Source organism: Sorex araneus, chromosome 7 (assembly GCF_027595985.1).
Source record: "Sorex araneus isolate mSorAra2 chromosome 7, mSorAra2.pri, whole genome shotgun sequence".
NCBI classification, from domain to species: domain Eukaryota; kingdom Metazoa; phylum Chordata; class Mammalia; order Eulipotyphla; family Soricidae; genus Sorex; species Sorex araneus.
Genome location: NC_073308.1, coordinates 46,922,805 through 46,943,926, shown reverse-complemented (window position 1 = coordinate 46,943,926; position 21,122 = coordinate 46,922,805). Strand labels below are relative to the sequence as shown.

General features: G+C 43.3%; 1 protein-coding gene across 1 annotated transcript in view; it reads right to left on the bottom strand.

Annotated features, from left to right (window-relative positions):
• Positions 1–13,588, bottom strand: part of PPP2R2A (protein phosphatase 2 regulatory subunit Balpha) — an 86,511-nt gene extending 72,923 nt beyond the window's left edge. Inside the window, exons 1-2 of the mRNA XM_004619142.2 lie at positions 13,301–13,588; positions 11,347–11,421 (exon numbers count right to left, since the gene is read on the bottom strand). Coding sequence (XP_004619199.1) covers positions 11,347–11,421; positions 13,301–13,307 — 82 coding nt within the window. The 5' untranslated portion in view covers positions 13,308–13,588. The remainder of the gene's footprint in view (positions 1–11,346; positions 11,422–13,300) is intronic.
• Between the last annotated feature and the right edge of the window lie 7,534 nt (positions 13,589–21,122).

Below are 21,122 nucleotides of genomic sequence, written 5' to 3'. Positions count from 1 at the left end.
TCCCACTGTAGTATCTCTCTGCCTCCACATCTACCACTTTTACTTGCAAGGTATCAATATCTGAACAGCACATGCACTTGCAATCAATGGTTCAGTTATACACATCTTAAGTGTTGGCACATTTTATTACTGAATCAAAAAAATGTCATAATTACTACTGAATTACCATTACTACTGATCCATCAAAAAATGTTGAAGTACTGGTAAACTATAAGAGCTCAAAATGGCAGATACATTTTTCCAAAATTATAATTTTCTCCAGGAAGCCCAAATTTTATAATGGGTAACAAATATGGCCTTTGAAACAACAACAGATTCATTCTCCAAGAAAATCTCTGCCAAATATCCAAGTCAGAATAAACTTCATTTGTCAGTAATTAAGTAAAAATGTTATAGGAGGCTAGAAAGATGGTACAGCAGGTAGGGGACGTGTTTTGCATGTGGCCCGCCAAGGCTGGCACCCCATACAGTACCCTGAATCCCACCAAGAGTGATCCCTGAGCACAGAGCCATGAGCACCCCAAGATGTGCCCCCCTACCCTCTCCCCCAAAAAAATGTTCCAGAAATACTAGATAATTCAAGAACTGGGGATATAACTCAGCAGTCGAGCACTTGCCTTGCATGTGTGAGGCCTTGGGGTTCAATCCCAAGCACCATTAAAAAAAAATGGCAGCGGGGTGGAGCAATAGCACTGCCAGGGGTGATTCCTGAGTGCAGAGCCAGGAAGAAACCCCTGTGCATTGCCGGGTGTGACCCAAAAAGAAAAAAAAAAAGGCAGCAAATTATCTCAAAATAAATTCAGTTCAAAATGCACACAACTGCACTCCTGCTTTCCCTCCAGACCCATCTGCAGCAGCTGCTCTTTATATGGACTCCTACTTTGTCTCACAGAACGTTTAATAGACATGTAACCAAGAGTTGAAATTTCATGAAATTTTTAATTTTACTTTTTTTATCAAGGGCATTCTTAAAGTTAAAGTGGCACTATCAAAACTGCCGGTATATGGCAATGAAAATTACCAGAATTACAGGTATCACTGGTGCCAAAGCCTTAATTCACGTTTATGTGTCAGCAGATAAAGCCACACAGCTTTTGCACCATCCATGCAAATGTCAACCTAATAACAAAGGGAAATGTGTCACCTTATATAATTGGCATTAATCATGAAAACAGGACTTAGTAGATCTTTTGCAAGAGCTGAGGGGTTGCTAGATCACACTTTGAAACCCACTGCTCTGATGATGGTTCTGAATCTTTTCTGATCAGAAAAATGCCCATATATGTGCAAGCAAACACAAAACAAGTTTACATATAACTAAAGAAGATTCCCAAAGGCTTACTGCTCCTGCATTTGGGGGTTAGGGGAAGAGGAAACTGCTCAGATTACTCCTGGCTCTATGCTCAAGAGGACCACAAGCAGTGCTAGGATTGGAACTGCAGTTCACCAAGTTTAAGGAAAGAATGCACCCCCTTTACTATCTCTCCAGTCCCTAACATTCATCTTTACCCATTCCAGCATAAGAATTATACTGGATGAACAGAATAATTTCTCTCTTGTGTGGGATACAAAAAAGCATAGCAAGAGTATAACAAATGACTAAAAAAGACAAATGACCAAAGACCTCAACTCGTCTACAGAACTGAGCTTATGAGAAGAGGAGAGGTTAGGGGGAAAGTAAGTGGGAAGGGTGGAAGGAGGTAACAATAAACAATGGGAGAGGAAAATAAGACACTCTGGTTGAGGGTGTTGTGTTGGAACTTGGTAGTCAAGAAACCCTATCATTAACAGTATTGTAAATCACAGTGCCTTAAAAAAAAAAAAAAAACATACAAACAACTTTTCTTTCCCAACTTAAAAACAATTTACAGGGGCCGCTCAAGTGATAGTACAGCAGACAGGGCACTTGCTTTGCACAAAGTTGAACAAGGCTCAGTCCCTGACACCTCATATGATCCTTTGAGCCCCACCAGGAGTGATCCTCAAGCCTGCACAGAGCCAAGAACAAACATTGAGCATCACCAGGTCTGGCTCAAAAAAAAAAAAAAAAGGAAAAACTTCAGTACATCTCCAATAGGATTTCAAACAATACTTGATCAGCATTAGACACTTTATAAAGTATTATAAACAAGTCATGCTGCAATAACCTCAAGCATCTTCACTAGACCTAAAAGGAGATGAGTTTTACATAAAATTACATCTGAGAAACGAAAAGATTTATGCTAAAATATCCCTGTTCTGGGTCAGAGATAGCTAGTAGGACACTTGCCTTGCACTTGGCCTGCCTGGGTTGAATTACTGCACCCTATGTGGTTTCCAGGGCCTCACCAGGAGTGATCCCTGCACAGAGTCTGGAGTAAGCCCTGAGAACCTCTGGGAACGAGCCAGAAAAAAAGGGAAAATCCCTGTTCTACCCCTAATCATAATAGATGATAAAGGAATCTTCCTAATAGTTTCCTCATTTGTAATAAGGAAAAACTGCACTTTACAGAGATTCTGTGAGGATTAAAATTATGTATATGTAATTTCACGAACATATCAGACATGCATAAAAAGCTGTTTCTCAACCAGGGGCCATATGGAAACCTAGGAGCCCCCAGGATATTCAAAGAGGGCCTCAAATGAAAATTATGTAAATGGGGGTCTTACAGCACATAGTCCATTAGAACAGGGGAGCCACAGGAAGGAAAAATGGTCAGGAGGAGGCCATGGATGGAAAAAGGTTAAGAAACTATGGTAAAAAAGCACCTACACCAGCACCTAGCCAAGCACATAGCTAAGCACGTATGAAATACTAGCCACAGTACTTCATCAAGACGGCTATAGCCAGGAACTAGGGGTGTGGCTCTGATACAGCAACTGCCTTGCAATCCCTGGCACAGTGCCACGTAAGTGTAACCTCTCTGCACTACAGACAAGTGTGAGATCCACTGACACAATGCCAGAGCATGAGACTGCATGCCATTATAAACACACACACACGCACGCACGCACGCACGCACGCACGCACGCTTTCTCCTTTCTTCGTAAAATAAAGCACGTCTGTGTACCCTAATAAATCAATGATAATTTTCATTATCACCCGAGAAGGGAAGAGATTAAAGTAGAGGATATTGATTGAAATATCAACCTCCAACCCTTCGATTTTCTTTACAAATATTTAAGACTTAAAATAGTTTACCTTTCTCCCTGTAATTCAATGAACTAAATACATAGAGATATGCATATACATTATAAATAGTAATCTTTTTACTGATAAGGACATGTTAAAATTTAGTTCACTAAAAAAAAATCTAGTTCACTAAAAATATCAAGTAGCTAAGTTCACAAACACACACACACACAAAAGTAATTACACCCACAACAGGAAAATTGGAGCTAGAGAGATAGGATAGAGAGATGGATGCTTGCCTTGCACCCAGGTGACCTGGGTTCAATCCCTGGAACCCCAAATGGCCTCAAGAGTTCTGCCAGACTGATCACTGAGCACAGAGCCAGAAGGCCCTGAACACTGCTAGGTGTGGCCCCCAAACAAAAATGTACACTGTAAATAATTATATAACAAATCAACAACCTAGAAGAGGGGGATAAATACTTAGAAACACCATCCAAAACCGAATCATTAAATCTGAACGGACCCATCATGAGAACAGTGATCAATCAAGTCTCCTCAGAACAAAAAACAGTTTCACTACTTAATGTTCTCAAACATGCAAATTGTTACCTGTCTCAAATCATTCCTAAAATTGGAAAGAAGAGAGCTATAAACACATTTTTCAAAGTCATTTCCCTGATTCTGAAGCCAGTATTAACCTGATCTCAAAACAAGACAAGGACATTACACACAAAATAAAGGAGATAAAAGGCCAGGAGCCGCTCCAAGGGCTGGAATGCATGCTTTGCAAGAGCGAGCCCCAGGTGTGACCCTGGCACTGTACTGTGTCCCAGCAGAGTCCAGAGTGGCCATCCCAACCCCCACCTCCACCCCTACAAGTTGTGACTGAAGGAAAAAATAAGACAAAAGGAAACATACAGGGACCAGAGTGATAGCACACAGCCCACCTAGGTCCCATCCCCACTCATCAGCACAGTCTCCAGAGACCACTAGGAGTGAGCCCTGAGCAGAGCCTGGAGTAAGCCCTGAGCGCTGCCAGGTGTGACCCCACGACAAAAGCGAAAGTTCATCTACAGACTGATGGACAAAGAAGCAGTAGTATATATACATAATAGACTACCATTCATGGATGAACTTAAAAAGTATCGTGTTTAGTGACGTAAGTCAACAAAAGACAAGCACTGTATTATTTTACTTACACGTAGAACGATGTAGAGGAAACAGACTAAACAGAAAACACAAACCAGGTAAGACCATTTGGTCGTTACCAGAAGAAAAGGGGTTATATAAACCAAAGCAAAGGCAACAAAGGTATTGTGAAGGACAAAAACTAGGAGTTCTGGGGAGCCACACCAAGGCTTCTCTGGGGTAGGGCTCAGGGTCCACTCCCAGGGATACTCCAGGGAGAGGGTTCTGTGTTGCCAGATAGAATGATTTCATTGTAATGTTCAAAATTCGCATAATAAAGATCTCTTTCAGATGCACAGAGGCAGGGTGGGGTGAAGGGGACAGGGTGGGGGTGGTGGGAGGGATGCTGGGACCATTGGCAGTGGAAAATGGGCACTGGTGGAGGGATGGGCACTGGATCATTGTATGAGTGAAACGTAAGCATGAAAACCTGTAAGTCTGTACCTTTATCTCAAGGTGATTCACTAATAAAATAAAATTAAATTAAAAAAAAGAATAGCGGTGACTTGAAAGCACATAGCAGTCAAGTTGAAATTCGTAAAGCTCCAACATGCACCAAGCACAATATTGGCAGCCCAGCTGCCTGTGATCGCATCACCACAGGCAATTTCCAACCACATCTAAGTCAGGTGTATTTAAGTTCTTTCAAAGAGGGATGCAACCTCCAGTGAACACCACACTGAAAAAGTGCAAGTGACAGCCAGAAAGTGCAAGCCCTGAACAGCAAGTGTGTGAGTACCACAGAAGCCCCTGGCAGCAATACAACCATAATTTGTGTGGCTCAACCAAGACTGTGACCCCTGACAAGCACCAGAACCAAAGGAGTACAAAACCTGGTGAGAGCACCACAGCCTGACGTGTGAAGCCTGGCAAACACCACAACTACAAGATGGTGGGACCTGAGCTGACACAACCAGACAAGGGCACAATCCCTAGTCATGGTAATGATGACAAAAGAAGGGTGGGGGAATAAAAAGAAATTTAAAAGATGCGAAAAGAACTAGGAAAATTTAAATATGTGCAATTATGAGCTTCAAGAAATATAAAGGCATACAAAAGAAATGAGCAAATTTCTAGAGTAGTATTGGTTCAGTAATGAGCATTTCCTTGGTCTTAATATAAGAATAATCTTCTACTTTAACTAGAACCTGTGATATGATACATGACATTAGGACAGAATGGGGAGGATAATGGAACTGATAAAAGTGAACAACATAATTTAAATGTCTAAAACTGAATAGAAATAGAATTTATCCACACAAACATACTGAAGCACCTGAGAAGACAGCTAGAAGAGTCAGGGGAATTTCCTCTAGGGTATGGATTAGCGAATCTTTTCCGTTTAAACCCTTCAGCACAGTACTGGGTGAGGGATGAGGAGGGAGTCACTCCCTGCAGTACTGGGCGATCACATGAAGCTTAAGATCTAACCTGACCTCCATTCCTATCTCCTCAGACCAGTATCAAATTTTTTTTTAAATAAAGAAAGAACAAAACAAGTATTTAGAGCCGAAGAGATAGGCCCAGGTTTGATGTCTAGCACATGGTTCCCAGAATACTGCCAGGAGTGATCGCTGCGCACCAAACCCAGAGTGGCTCCTGAGCATGGCCAGGGTGACCGAAAAATAAACAACTTTTAATTAAATCTAACAAATACAGAAAAAAATTCCAAGTATGCCCAGGGTTATCATTTACTACAAACATCTATATAGTCACCCATCAGGCCAAGACCACCTTCACACACTGCTTGAATGTAACCATTGTACTAGCTTTTTTCTCTTTTGAGGACACACCCAGGGTGCTCAGAGGTTACTCCTGGCAGTGAGGGGGACCATGTGGGAAGCCAGGGATGCAAGGCAAATGCCCTACCCACTGTTCTAGTACTCCAGCCCCTATACAAGCTTTTATAGTAACTATTTCATACTTTTTTCTTTATTTTTACCCAATTTCTTTATCCTTCAGCTCTGCCTTACTTGTCACATACATACATTCAATTAATAATAAAAATCTCCTAAAGCTCTTACTGTATGCTGGGTTTCTGTTCTGTGTATATTATTATATTATTAACTCAACCATCAAAACATTATAATCCAGATTTTATAGTTATCCTCCATTTAGGGGAGGGGATATGTGTGGATTAACTTCCCCAAAATGACAGCAAGGGCTGAGCAAAATTTAAACTATATAGCAGCAGTCTTAGTCTTAGTGGCAAGAGAATCTACCAATAAAGAAAAAAATGAAAGACAGAATGATAAAATGTTATTACTATTACCAAGACTAAAAATAAAAACTACATGATGCAAGAATATGTGAATAGAGAATCGTGTGCTTTAATGTCTCTCCCAGACAAGCAGCTACAGAAAGGTAGACACTTAGAGTTCTGGAGAAACCTGTGTGAAGAATAGCCAAGAATACAAAGATTAGACTTCTAGTGTGAATGTAACGTAGCATTCATTATACAGAAGCAGACTGTTAATAATTTCTACCCGAAACTTACATGACACTACATTACTAAGCTAAAACAGAGGATCTGATTTTTAAAATAGTATTTAAACAGTTTTAGGTAGCTTCTATAGGCTTGGGAAAGCATTAAAAAAAAAAAAAAGACCAGATCAGTCTTTGATCTCTAGGACATGGTTTATTGCCCTTCTTTATCATGTGTGGCCCCCTTCCCTTTTAGCACAGTTCCAGTTACTTTAGCATTTATTCCAGCAAAGTGATTTCTCCAAAGGTCAGGCAAATGAGGCCCATTGCTGTTACTCTCTTCACTGGGATACACTAGCACGCGAGAGACAAATGGAAACGTTACTGGTGCCCGCTCGAGCAAATCAAAGATCAACAGGATGACAAGTGATACAAGTGATTTCTCCATATATATTAAAACTTTTTTTAATCCCAATAAACAAATAAATATCCCAATATAGGCTGTACATGTCTTGGAAGAGCCTACATGGCCCAAAGGACAATGTTTGGTCAAAAGGCAAAATTCTAAGTTCTGCAATGCTCTTACTTAACGAAAAATCCTGAGCCTTGACTAAGTTCAAAAAAGATTAATTTTATTTTTTGTTTTGCTTTTTGCTTTTTGTTCACACCCGGCAATGCTCAAGGGTGACTCTTGACTCTGCACTCAGGAAACATATGGGATGCCAGGGATCATACCCAGGTTAGCCACATGCAAGGCAAATGCCCTTCCTGCTCTCCTCTCACTGAGTCCCTAAAGACTCATTTTTAAAGTCCATATGATGCCAAGCATCTCAAACAATTTACATTAGTAGCACCAGCAATACTGGAATGTTTCTCTTTATTAACTTTTTGAGAACATCAGTATCATATAGGAAATAATGCAGTTGTCACCTCTTGTGGCTAAACACACATTAACCCAAAAGAGTATCCAAATCAAGATGTATTACTCGACACGTTGGCCACTAACACAATAACCCAGGGTCTCTCTTTTTCTATGAGATAGCTGTGTATTTTTAATCTAGTTGCAGAGCCTGCCAAATTAATAAATAAATGCATGATTGCTGGAAAGTATATTTCACTCATTCTACCATTTGTTCATCTGCCCTCTTTCCCCTTTCATAACCTAGTAATAGTAACATGCATTCACTCATCCAGCAAATACTTTTGTCTTTCAGGCTCTCCTCTAAGCGTAGCAGGATATTTGGGATGCCCTGCACTAAGCTCGCAGTGCAACAGCCAGATTAGGCATACTAAATAGGCTATCAATAAAAGTGTATAATGAAATATATTAAAAATAAGTATTTTCCCAAAAAGGGAAAGAAGTAAAAAAAAAAAAACTAAACTAAAGATGAGACTTGAAGGATGAATAGGATTCTGAATTGATAGAAACTCTGGGAAAACATCAAGCATTCCAGAGTGGGAACAGCAAAAACAAACACCAAAAGTGTGTACAGAACTTGTCAAAATCTATACTAGCAAATGAACTGGCAAATAAACTAATACTGATTAATAGTTGAATGAATTAATACTGATGGATTCAACATATAATCCAGTGAATATATTGAAACCCAGTGAAGATTTCTAAGAAAAATAAAACAAACTGCATTTAACTTAGGACAAGACAAAAAGCACATATTTGATTAAAAAACAATCCTAATGAGGCCTTGATGACCTGAATTAAGGTGAAAGAACATATAGAAAGAGTAAAGCCAACATCACAGAAGCAAAAATGGTGTACTATGACAGCTGACTGTACGTAGGAGGGGAGAGACAATGTGAAGCCTTTGATGGGGAAGAAACAGGGATGTATAATTAACAGAAATAGGCAAGTTAAGCTAAAAGATGACCTAGAGGTAACAAGACTGTAGTCCAAGGGAAAAAGATGCGTTAATAATCTTATGGCACTTCAGAAATACAAATCTTTCCTTACAAAAAAAATAAAGCTAGACTAATATGCAAATTACAGCATATTAAAAAATAAAAAAGGGTATTTTGGGGGCCAGAGTGATAGTACAGTGGGTAGGGCATTTGCTTTGCATGCAACTGACCCAGATTCAATCCCCAGAGCCCGTATGATGCCCTAGGCCCACCAGAAATAATTCCTGAGTGCAGAGCCAGGACTAAACGCCTGAGCACCTCCAGGTATGGCCCCAAACAAGCAGGATGTTTTGGAAATTGAAAACTTCTTATACATATTTGTTTAGATGATAGAACAAGTCACATTGTTAATTAAAATATTTGTGGGGTCCAAGACAGTATAATACAGCAGGAAGGGGGCTTGCTTACATGCAGCCAATCTGGGGTTCAGTCCCCATCATCCCATATGGTGGCACAAATACACCAAAAGTAATTCCTGAGTGTCCAGCCAGGAGTAACCAGAGATAGGCCTCCACAGGTTAAGATGTTCGAAATATGCTCTATACTAAAATATTCCAAAGACCACAAAAGAATATTATTTCATGGATAAGTAGCAAGATGCAGCTATTATTAACAGAAGAGACTCAAAACTGATCCATCGTATCATATGCTACCATTAGATTCTGGTAGGCAATGTCTTTTTAAGTAAATACCATGTGATCCTCTGCCTAGCACGGAACAAGATGTGAGACGGTCCAGAGCAGTATGTTCTTGATACCCACCTCCCTCAGTGATGAGCACTTAGGAGGACCCAAGAGAACTCTGATAAAGAGAGTAAGGGGAGGGGCCAGAGAGATAGTGAGACAGTACAGTGGGTAAGGCACGTGTCTTGCACACAACTAACCCATATTCCATGTTGGGCCTCATATATGCCCCCTATACCTGCCCAGAGCTGGAGTGATACCTGAGCATAGAAGCCACCACATGTGGCCACAAAGCAACCACAACAAAAGAAGTTAGAGACTTCCCGGGTTCAATTCCAAGCATCCCATATGGTCCCCTGAGCACCGCCAGGAGTTAATTCCTGAGTGCAAAGCCAGGAGTAACCCCTGTGCATCGCAGAGTGTGACCCCCAAAAAAAAGCAAAAAAAAAAAAAAAAAACACAAAAAAAAACAAAGAGAGCAAGTGGAATTCAAGCGAGGAATGTTTTTCTAGTATACAGCACTTTCATAATTTAGTGAAGTATTACACAACAGCACAGAACCAGTGATCCAATACTTGAGTGCCTACTATTCAACAGGTAATGGAGTTACAAAATGAGTAACACATAACTCCTCCCTAGAATTCACGGCTTATTTCTGTAAGTCAAACACCATAAGAGTCACCAAGACACCTTGATTTGCAATGTATGACCAACAGTAAGTCTCTGAACTTCTGTAATCTCAGAAAAAACATTAATATTAAAGACTCAAATATAGGGCCAGCGCCATAATACAGGAGGTAGGATGCTTGCCTTGTATGGAGCCGACCCAGGTTGAATCCCCAGCATCCTGTATGGTCCCATAAGTCCTACTAGGAGTGACCATAGAGCAGAGCCAGGAGTAAGCCCTGAGCACCACTGGGTGTGGCCCAAAAACAAACAAAAAGAGTAACAAATATAATGGATGCCAGTTACTCCATTGGTGTCACCAAATTCTGATTAGATATTTGACTAAGAAGGACTTGTCTGACACAACAAATCCAAATACTCTATTTGACTTGCTCTACAAGGCCATCATCCTACTATCACCTGGAAAACTCTCAAAACACTGCTCTAGAAAGTCTGAAACAAAAATCCTACTGTGAAGACAATTCAAGCTAGAGAAAGACTTTTGTAGGTTTTCACTAGACAAAGCTGTTAAATACAAAGTATCTGTTTTAATCTTTTGTTGGAAAATTCCTACTGTAACCCGTCACAAAATAGTAATAAACTTTAATATTTCTGAACAGTGAAATAGCACTACTCCATAGGAAATAACACACACCTAAGTTCAAAAGTGCAAACCCTTAAAATGTCCAAATGTTTAACTCTGAACTATATTAATGTATCTTAGAATAGTAAATTAAGACAACTGATCAAATCTAATTTTTAACAACAAAACAATCTACCCAGAAGACAACTCACATAGCCATAGCATATTATTTTCTTTGCCACTTAATTAGTGTTTGACAAACTGCATTATCTAAGCCATTTCTTCAAAGAAATTGTCAATCAACACAATATTCTAAAAGTGAACGAGTCAAAAAAAAAAAGCAGCACCAAAAATTTTCTCTCAGAAGTAAAAAGCTGCTGTAAAGAACACTCTGAGATATACATTACCTGCACCTATTCCAATTCATATAAAAACTGTACACACCTGAAAACACATTCGTACATGGAACTCACATAGCAAGGAAACTATCGCATAGATCTTAGATTTTTCTTCTAATGGTTTTACATAGATGCACTTTTCTCATCATCCAATGTTCTTTCAACTCAAGGAAAAATAGTAAAACAAGTACAAATAATAAAAAAGTTTTAAGACTATTTTCCAGAAAGATGATCTTTTAAAAAACTGTTCTTCCACTGCTTAGACACCACCACACGATGTTCAAACAGTAATTCAGCTGCAAGCAAATCCTTCATAAATCAAGAATTTGAAAAAAATCTTATATTCAAATTTTACATTACATGCTTTCTTACCTTCTGCTACATCATCATCTACTGCTCCTTTCACCTGAGAAAAACACCACTGAATATCATTCCCTCCTCCAGCTCCTGGAAAAAGAAAACATACCAATTAAAACTGAGTTCTATTCATGTTGACTCTCGTAAACAGCGAGATGGTATCCATGGTTGGCATGGTACTAATAGCCTAGTACTGCCCACACATACAACCACCACCCCAGAGCAGCAATTTGGAAAAGGTAGTCCCCCATAGAGTATTGCATTTTTTTCTAATGAAGAGAAAAGGACATTCAAGATATTGAAATCTTGAGGGCATGCACTGTCATCAACATTGTACTTGTGTCTAGAAACTTTTCTTCCATTTTTCCCTTTCCCTCAAATACAGTAAAGCCTTATATTGAAAGCCTTACATTAGAGTAAAGCCCTACCTTCAAGACCTACAGAAAAGAAAATAGCAAAATTAAGGAGTTGTGCTTTAAGTGTACAGAAAGCCTGTAAGTGAAACCACCATAAACCACAGAATGGAGAGCAAACTTCAGAAGTATTACTGCCTGCGCAAGGGGTGATGATTCATATAAATCCTATCGCTAACACCATCCATTTCTTGTCCACTTCTTTGCATTTCGTTAAGAAATGCCATTAAATCACTGGCTCCAGGCAGAGAGAAAGAAATCAAAAGGAAAGCTCACGCAGGCTGTCAAATGAGGCTAGTTCTGCCTTCCCCCTTCACCTGATCCCACAGAAACCAAAGGACTTGGGCAAAAAGTTTTGCTAATTTGACCTAGCATGTACAAAACCATTTCAATTATTCATCCGACAGTGCCAAAGAGCAACTTGTTGACAGCAAACAGTACTAAGTCAATCCAGCATCTTAACTTCCAAGGGCTGAGCCTAAGCACTGGGGGGTAAAAGCACAGAAAACTGGTTCCCTCTCTGAGCATTGCTTCTCGTCTTCCAGACACGGAGGAGCAAATGCTCTGGATCTGTAGATAAAGAGTCTGAATTTGGATCTAGAACTCTTGGGTGAAGGGGAATAAGACCACCAGCACACGCAAAACGTACCAAAATAATCCCGACAGCCACTAAACAGCTTTCGCTCTCCATCCCCACTTCTCGCTCAAAGATACAACCTGGATTTCCCGGTGCATCCTCTTCCCCCACCAGCTCTTACCTAAGTCCTGCCTGCTCCCCTTGGCTATTTATATCTCTGAACTCCACAACTATTTTAACTAACTCTATGAAACCCTTTTGGGAAAAGGACATCTGCACTAAGCGAACATGCGAAACGCAAAGTTTAAATCACATTTTTCATGCAACTTGCTGTATTGTAAGGCCTTGCACCGCTGGGAGCCAAAGAGGGATGGTTCCGAATTAAAAAAAAAAAAAAATGTTGGCTTCTAGTCTTCAAATTCTATGTACCCATCGCGGGCGCGGGGGTGGGGGGGAGGGAAGGAATACACAGACGTGCCCATTGTATTTTAACTTAAAATATTATTTTAACTTGGAAAGCACTCTCTTCCTTCTCCATGCAGAATATGCATTAAAACATCCCCCCCCCCCGCCAAAAAAAAAGGTTGCAGCAAGAAGGGGGAAAAAAAAGGAATTAAATAAAGAGATCAAAAAAAAAAAAAAGGCCGGGAGGGTGGGGGCGCGGAGGTTACAGTGGGCCCAAGGCTGGAGACAAATCTGCACTCGCCCCCACCCCGCCCCACCCACGCCGGCACACACCCCACCCCCACCCGTGCCAAGGTCCGGGCCCTCCTCTGGAAAGCCAGTCCGCTCTCCCCGCGCCCCCGCGCCCCCCCAGGACCCTCCCCGCCCCCACCCCACCCCACTTGACCAATTCCCAGAAACCCCGGGGGGGCGCCCCGCGGCTCCACGAGACCGACAGGCGGTCGCTAGGGGGTGATGGAGGGAGGGAGGGAGGAAGCGATGCCTTGTCAGGCGGCGAGGCGGATTTCTCCCTTACCTGCCATGTTGCGCTGCAAATGGTGACCCTGCTGCCTTCCTCGGGGTCTCTGCTTCCTGAACTCACCCCCCTCACCTGGGGATGGGGGGGTAGAGAGGGCGGATGGCGGCGGATGGCACCACGGGGGGAGGGGGCGGGGGCGCGGGGAGAAGGAAGGAGGGGCGAGCAGACCAGCCGGCAGGATGGTAGATTTCACTCTGGGGCTTCCCCGCTCCGGCTCTTTTCTCCGGCAGCGACGGCGACGGCAGGGGCAGGCGACTCCACTTTCAAAATGGCGCCGGCTGGCCTGGCCAGTGACGTCACCCAGGGGCGGAGCCGCCGGGCTGGGCCGGAGGGGCGGGGCGAAGGCCGGGCCGGAGCGCAGAGGGGGAGGGGCGAGGAGCGGCCGGGCCGGCTTCGGGCCCCGCCCCTTCCTGCACCGCCCCGCCCTCTGCGTCCCGCCGGCTGCGCCTGCGCGGTTCGTTGGCACGCCTGCTGTTCCTTCTGGTCTCCTGCGGGCTTGCTCAGCCGGGCCCCCGCCCCCGGATCCCGTGGCACGACTCTCCACGTCCAGGGCTCTCACACCAATCGTTTGCTTCCAGCAGGGTATCAGCTATCCCGCGAACGTGCTCGCTCGCAGGAATTCGTGGGGGGGTCCTGTGATTTTAGACCCCACTCTGCTGCTCGCTCCTCGAAAGACTGGGTTCCCCCAGCAGCCAGTAATATAGAGAGACTCTGGTGCAGCCTCACTTGTTTGGCCAAGGTGAAAGTTCGCCGATCTGAAAGAAAGAACTGGGCTCCTTCCATCTGGGTGAAATAAATCACCTTTTGCTTGGTCACAGAGGTGAGAGTAGTTGGCGACAGAGCAGCTGAAAGCGTTTCTCAAGAGAAAGGTGAATGAGTTTTGGCTAGTACCAGAATCTGGACGGAAAAGTGACCCAGGTCTGTCCAGCAGAAAGTTGTAAAAACGAGTTAAAAGCAGGACTCTGAAGCCAGACTACCAGGTGCTGACTCCCACTCGTGAAATAAGGTTAACAATCCTACCTTTTAAGAGTGTATAAAATGAGTACGAATAAATGCTAGTTGTTTTTACTGGATGTGTATTGAAAGCATTTTTTGCTTTGGGGCTACATTCAATGGTACTCAGGGCCTCTCCCAAGTACCTTGCTCCAGGGTCGCTCCGAGTGATGCTAGGGGACCATGCCAGGGATGAAATAGGGCCTTCTGCATGCAAAGCAAGTGTGCCTGCCTTTTAGCTATCTCCTTGAGCCTTGAAAGCATTTTCATTAGGGTTGAGGTATCAGGAAAAAGTAGGAGGCCACCTTTCTTGTGGGGGGCTGAGCTGAATTTGATCCCTGGTATCCCCCATGGTTGGAGCAATAGCACAGCGGGTAGGGCATTTGCCTTGCATGTGGCTGACCCAGGTTCAATTCTCACCATGCCTGCCAGGAGTGATCCCTGAATGCAAAGTCAGGAGTAAGTCCTGACCGCTTCGTGTCACCTCCCCGCCAAGAAAAAAAGAAAGCAGGAAAGGATGGTCAACATCAACATAGAGTTGAACCTTTCATTGAAAGCTGTACTGATGCAGTACTAGTGTACTTTGCAAATTTCAGTCTCCACAAACAATAGTGCAATGATAGCTACATTTTCCATGTGGGGAAAAAAAAAACAGCAAAACATCAGAGGTGTAGACCAAGAAGTTTATGATTTACTGGTCCTATGGAACCCACACTTACATGGCAAGCTCTCTGCCACCAGCAGTTTAATTTTGATGCTTTAATCCACACTCTGCAGTTCTCACAGGCTACTCCCAGTTCAGTGCTCTGAGGACCATAGGGTGCTAAGGATCTAATCCCAGACTCCAGCATGCCTTTGGGCTATCTCCCTGGCAGTTTATATCATTCATTTTTCAATTATTTTTCATTTTTTTTTCTCCTTCTGGAAAGGGGAGTAGGATAGTGCAAGGCATGTGCTTTATCGCTAAGCTGCATTCAGGGCCTCTCTTTTTTTTGATCTTCAGAACAGATCATATGAAACAAGTTTCAAAATCCCTCCACAGGAACCGTGCAACATTGGATTATATTTCCTTGATTGTTCTAATAACTTTTCTCACTTTAAAAAATGAACAAACCATGGTTGGAGCAATAGCACAGCGGGTAGGGCATTTGCCTTGCATGTGGCTGACCCAGGTTCAATTCTCAGCATCCCATATGGTCCCCTGAGCACCGCCAGGAGTAATTCCTGAGTGCAGAGCCAGGAGTAACCCTGTGCCTCGCCAGGAATAACCCAAAAAGAGGAAAAAAAAAAATAAACAAGAACAAACCTGGGCAGGAGAAATAGTACAGCGGTCAGGATGTTTGGCTACCTGCATGGTAGCCAACCAGAGTTCAATCTCTGGCACCCCATTAAGTCTCTTGAGCAACTCCAGAAGTGATCCCTATGCACAGATCTAGGAGTAAGCCCTAAACACCACCATGCATGACCCAAAAAAATAAAAACTAAGGGGCTGGAGCAATAGCACAGAGGGTAGGGCGTTTGCCTTGCACGCGGCCGACCCGGATTCAATTCCCAGCATCCCATATGGTTCCCTGAGCACGACCAGGAGTAATTCCTGAGTGCAGAGCCAGGAGTAACCCCTGTGCATCGCTGAGTGTGACCCAAAAAAAAGCAAAAAGTAATAATAAATAAATAAATAAATAAAAACTAAAAATGAACAAATCAGGGTCCCAAGAGACAGTACAGAGGTTACTTCCTAGTCCAGGGGTACATATGCCCAGCATGTGGTTGTCCCTGATTCAGCACCACCTGGCCCCTAGAGCCCCCTGAGCACTGATGGGTGTCACCCAAAACCAACATAGAAGAAGTAGGAGAAGGGAAAGGAAAAAAAAAATGTTGGAGAGAGTAAATACTTGCTTGGCAAGCTGGAACCCTAGGTTTTATCCAAGTAACCCCACAGGGTTTCCTGAGAACCCCCCAGCACCAAATCCTGAGCCGTGAGCCAGAAGCATACACAAATAAATACAGAATGAACAAAACACAAGTAAAATTCACCACCCTTTAACCCTCATCATGGATCAACTGTAGTCCTCGGGATATGCCTTTACTGTTCATTTTCCTTTTCACTCTTTCTGCCTTGTTTGGTAATTCAATCCTACTCTCTCTAGTGAGGACTCTCTCTCTTAACCAGAACTCAGAGCAAGGGCGGGTGAAGGATGGGGCAATCTATTTATGGTTCAGATTTTCTCATATGCAAGATGTTTACCTTCACTTAATGGTTTGATCTTAAGTGAATGGTTTCTTAGACGTCCATGTAAATTACCTGGAAACTTGGACAATATCGCAAACATTGACATAGCAGTCTGCGCTAGGCACTCCTGTAAGTACATTGTGTAATTCTTCAGGGCACTCCATACTTAGGAGATAAACTGCGATGGGTCTAATAATCAAGGATCAGAACATCCTGAAACCAGAAGTGTGATCTGACACTTGCCTTGTTCCTTCTTCCTTTCAATGACCTACAAACTACCTCCCTTCTGACTGGCTCTTGCAGAGAAACCAGAATGCACACTAGCCCAAAGCCAGGCGTGGCCCAGAACCAAAACTATAAAAAAATAATTAAAAAAAACCAAATCAGTCACACTCCATTGTGGTAGATTTGCCTACATGCCAGCTTGTGGTACAGAATTTCTCTTCTGTATTTTATGGGATTCTCTCTCTCTCTCTTTGCTCATATTTTCTAAATAAAACTAATTTTTAAAAAATGTAGCCAGCTCTAGAAGAACTCCCATTCTCTGTTTCTCCCATTCTCTGACCACATTAAGCTGGGTTGGGTTGGGTTGGGTTGGGTTTGGTGGCCACAGGTATGGCCTGACAGCAGAACTCTCACTCTGCATGTGTGTAATCCCTGGACTCAGTCACTGGGGGGCCGCAGTAAAAGAAAGAAGAAAAACTGGCATGGCTATCTTTTCTAAATATTCTCATAAAATCCAGTGCATTTCTTCTCTTTCTGAATTCAATTTAATTAAAATGATCTAAATAGTGGCCCGGAAGATACTTCAAAGGCCTGGACCACACACTTTGTGTGGGGGAGGCTCAGATTCAGGCCCTGGCACCGTGGGTCCCTGATTACTGCCGGAAGCTATCCTCAAATCCGGAACTAGGAGTTGCCCCTGGCTGCCGCCGGTGTGATGCAAAGACCAAAATAACTTTTTAAAATTATCTAAATATGCAGTGATTATTATTAGGCTGTGTACTTTGAGTGTAGGTAGTATGTCTTACTCATCACAATATGACCAGATACATAATTCATTGGATTAATGGATGAATGAATCAATCTCTCTGTCTTGAGCAGAAAACCACTGGAATGTTGCCTTTTTGAAATTCGTCATATTATAAATGTTTTCATTTTCCCTCAAAATACTGGATAAAGGGTGTTTTCCAAATTATTTTTAGTTGTTCTGATTTACATGTATGATGTAATACTTGGTCAAATCTGTATGTAAGTTGCTTATGTATAAATTTACCCCTACTACTTCTAACTGGTCTTTTTGTCTCTGAATACATTTTACCCAAGAGTCCTCAAAACACTATTTCCTCACCCACATTGTCATATAAGCAATTTATGTGATCTCTTAGCTAGAATTTAAACACCTGACCATATAAAAGATATTCAAAATGAGAACCAGAGAGCTAGTACAGCGGGCAGGACACTTGCCTTGAATGCAGGTGACCCGGGTTCAATCCTTGACACTCATAAAGGTCCCCTGATTTCCTCCGGCTGTGATTCCGGAGTTCAAAACCAGGAGTAAGTCCTAAACAGCACTGGGTGTGGTCCAAAAACAAACAAACCCCACCACCCTCCCCAAATGTACAAAGTGATAGTTCCTTGCCAAATTTAGCTCAGTTTAGGCATGTCTGGAAGAAAACTCCACCTGGATTTTCCTGGAGAGATCCTGAAGAGTCTATAAATCCTGGAATTACTGTGCCTCTAATCTGAGCCAATAGGCACTAAATGACACAACCTATAATCTCACCAGCAGCATGGAGCCAGTGGACTCATCCATGGGCTTTTGCAAGATTGCTTTTTCATTTCTTTCCTTCTCTTATTTTTTCTTTCTTTTTTAAAAAAAAAAATTTTTTTTTAATACTTTATTTGGGGTTTGGGGCCACACCCGATGGTGCTCAGGGCTTAATCCTGGCTGTGTCAGGGATCACACCTTACAGTGCTGGGGGACCATATATTCTGTCAGGTTAAAGCTTGGTCAGCTGCAGGCAAGATAAGTGCCTTAGCCTCTGTACTATCTTCTGCCCCACCTTTTTTGTGGGTGGAGGTGTGTGTGTGTGTGTGTGTGCAGAGAATGGGGCCATATAGTAGAGCTCAGGAGTCACTTCTGGTCAGGCTTAATGGAGCATACATGATGCCAGAGAGTTGAACGGGAGTCAGTCACGTGCAAGGCAAGAATCTTAACTCCTCTGCTACCTCTCTGGTCCCTCTTTTATTTATTTCGGTTGGGAGGCTATATCAATACTCAGAGTCTATTCACAGCTCAGTGCTCGGGGATTACTCCTGGCTATGCTTGAGGAACCCTATGATGCCAGGCATTAAAACTGGATCTCCTGCATACAAAGTATGCACTCTGGCCTACCGGGCTATTTTTCTCGAACCAAAATTGCTATTTGGGGGAAGGGAAAGGAGATTTACTTTTGTTGTTTATTTTGTTTGGGGACCACACCTGGCTGTGCTCAGAGTTTGCTCCTGGTTCTCTGACTCAGGGATTATTGCTGGTGAGGCTTGGGGCAGGGGGTGCTGGGAATAGACCCAGGTCACCTGAATGCAGAGCACCCTGCCTGCTGTACTAGATCTCTGGCCCCCAAACTGCTTTTTATTTTATTATTTGTTTGTTTGCTTGTTTGTTTGGCCTATACCCAGCTGTGGGCTGGAGCGATAGCACGGCTGGTAGGGCATTTGCCTTGCACGGGGCCAACCTGGATTCAATTCCTCCGCCCCTCTCGGAGAGCCCGGCAAGCTACTGAAAGTATCTCGCCCACATGGCAAAGCCTGGTAAGCTACCCATGGTGTATTCAATATGCCAAAAACAGTAACAACAAGTCTTACAGTGGAGACGTTACTGGTGCCCACTCGAGTAAATCAATGAGCAATGGGATGACAGTGACAGTGACAATGACACTGATACCCAGCTGTGCTCAGGGGTTACTTCTGACTCTGTTCAAGGGTTACTCCTGGTGGGGAGTCAGGGCTTGGCCTATTGCCTGTTGAATGCAAGGTGAGCACCCACTATACTACCTCTTAAACCCTAAGACTGCTTTTGATTTGTGAGGTTTTGTTTGTTTGTTTGGAGCCACACCTGGAATTACTCAGGGATTACTCCTGGCAGTGCTCAGAAACCACAGGGAATGCCCTGGGATCTAACGAGCGTAGGCCACATGCGAGGCAAACGCCTATCAGCTGTACTATCTACTCTGGCCCCTGGAGTCTGGTTTTGGAAGTGCATTAAATGACAGGCCTGGAGATGGCTCAATGACTAGAGTGTCTACCTTGCTAGCATGAGGTCATGAGTTCAATCCCTGGTGCTTCCTGCATGCACCCAGCAAAATTCTTGGCAGCTTTGTTTTCTCTCATCCCAATTTTCACAATACCACAGCTACACCACAGCCAAGCGTAGGTGAATGCCGAGACCAAAGGGTGCAACCCTTCGAGAGCACCATAAATAATAAAATTGTGAAAGCCACAACTCAAGAGCTTGACCTCTGTTAGTATGCACACATGCACCATAACAAAGAGGGTAGCCCCAGGCTGGTGAGACAGGGGAGAAGGGGTCGCCTTGCATGCAGGCAGTCCCTGTTCTATCCCCAGTCACATGCTCCCCAGACAGAGTCGTCCCACAAGCAAGCATGCGGAAGGCTCCCAGTGACCATAATAACACCAGCAGAGGAAACAGAAGGAGGAGAATAAAAAATAAATCTGTGGTTAAAAAAACCCATAATACACAAATCAATAACTGTCACTGTCATCCCAGTGTTCATCGATTGCTTGAGCGGGCACCAGTATCGTCTTCATTCATCCTTGTCACATGCTAGTGTAGCCCAATGGCATCTGCTCACTCTGGGAACACGGAGAGCACATTGTTCTTATTGTTACTGTTCTTGGCATATCAAATACGTCACGGGTAGCTTGCCAGGCTCTGCCAAATCAATAACTAGATACACTAAACGAAGAGAAGAATCATCTGAAAGTTCTTTTTCTTTGAGTTCTTTTTCTTTGAATACACACTCTCCATGGGGAATAAGAAGCTTCACTGGGGGGCTGGCGTGATAGCACAGTGGTTAGGGCGTTTGCCTTGCATGAGACCAACCCGGGTTCGATTCCCAGCATCCCATATGGTCCCCCGAGCACTGCCAGGAGTAATTCCTGAATGCAGAGTCAGGAGTAACCCCTCAGCAACGCTGGGTGTGAACCAAAAAAGCAAAAAAAAAAAAAAAAAAAAGAAGAAGAAGCTTCACTGGACATTTCTCGAAGAGCAGGAATTTGAGAAAGAACATGAACTCGGGGCCAGGCAAATGGCTCAAAGGGCTGAGTGTGGGGCCCAAGCGATAGTACAGTGGGCAGGGCGTTTGCCTTGCACAGGGCAGACCCGGATTCAATCCCCAACATCCTATATGGCCCCCCAAGCAAAGCACCACCAGGAGTAATTCCTGAGTACAGAGCCAGGAGTAACCCCTGAGCATTGCTGGAAGTTACCCAAAAAGAAAAATAAATAAATAAAACGGGCTGAGTGCATGGACAGTGTGCAGGACACCTAGACTGAAGGCCAGCACTGATGGG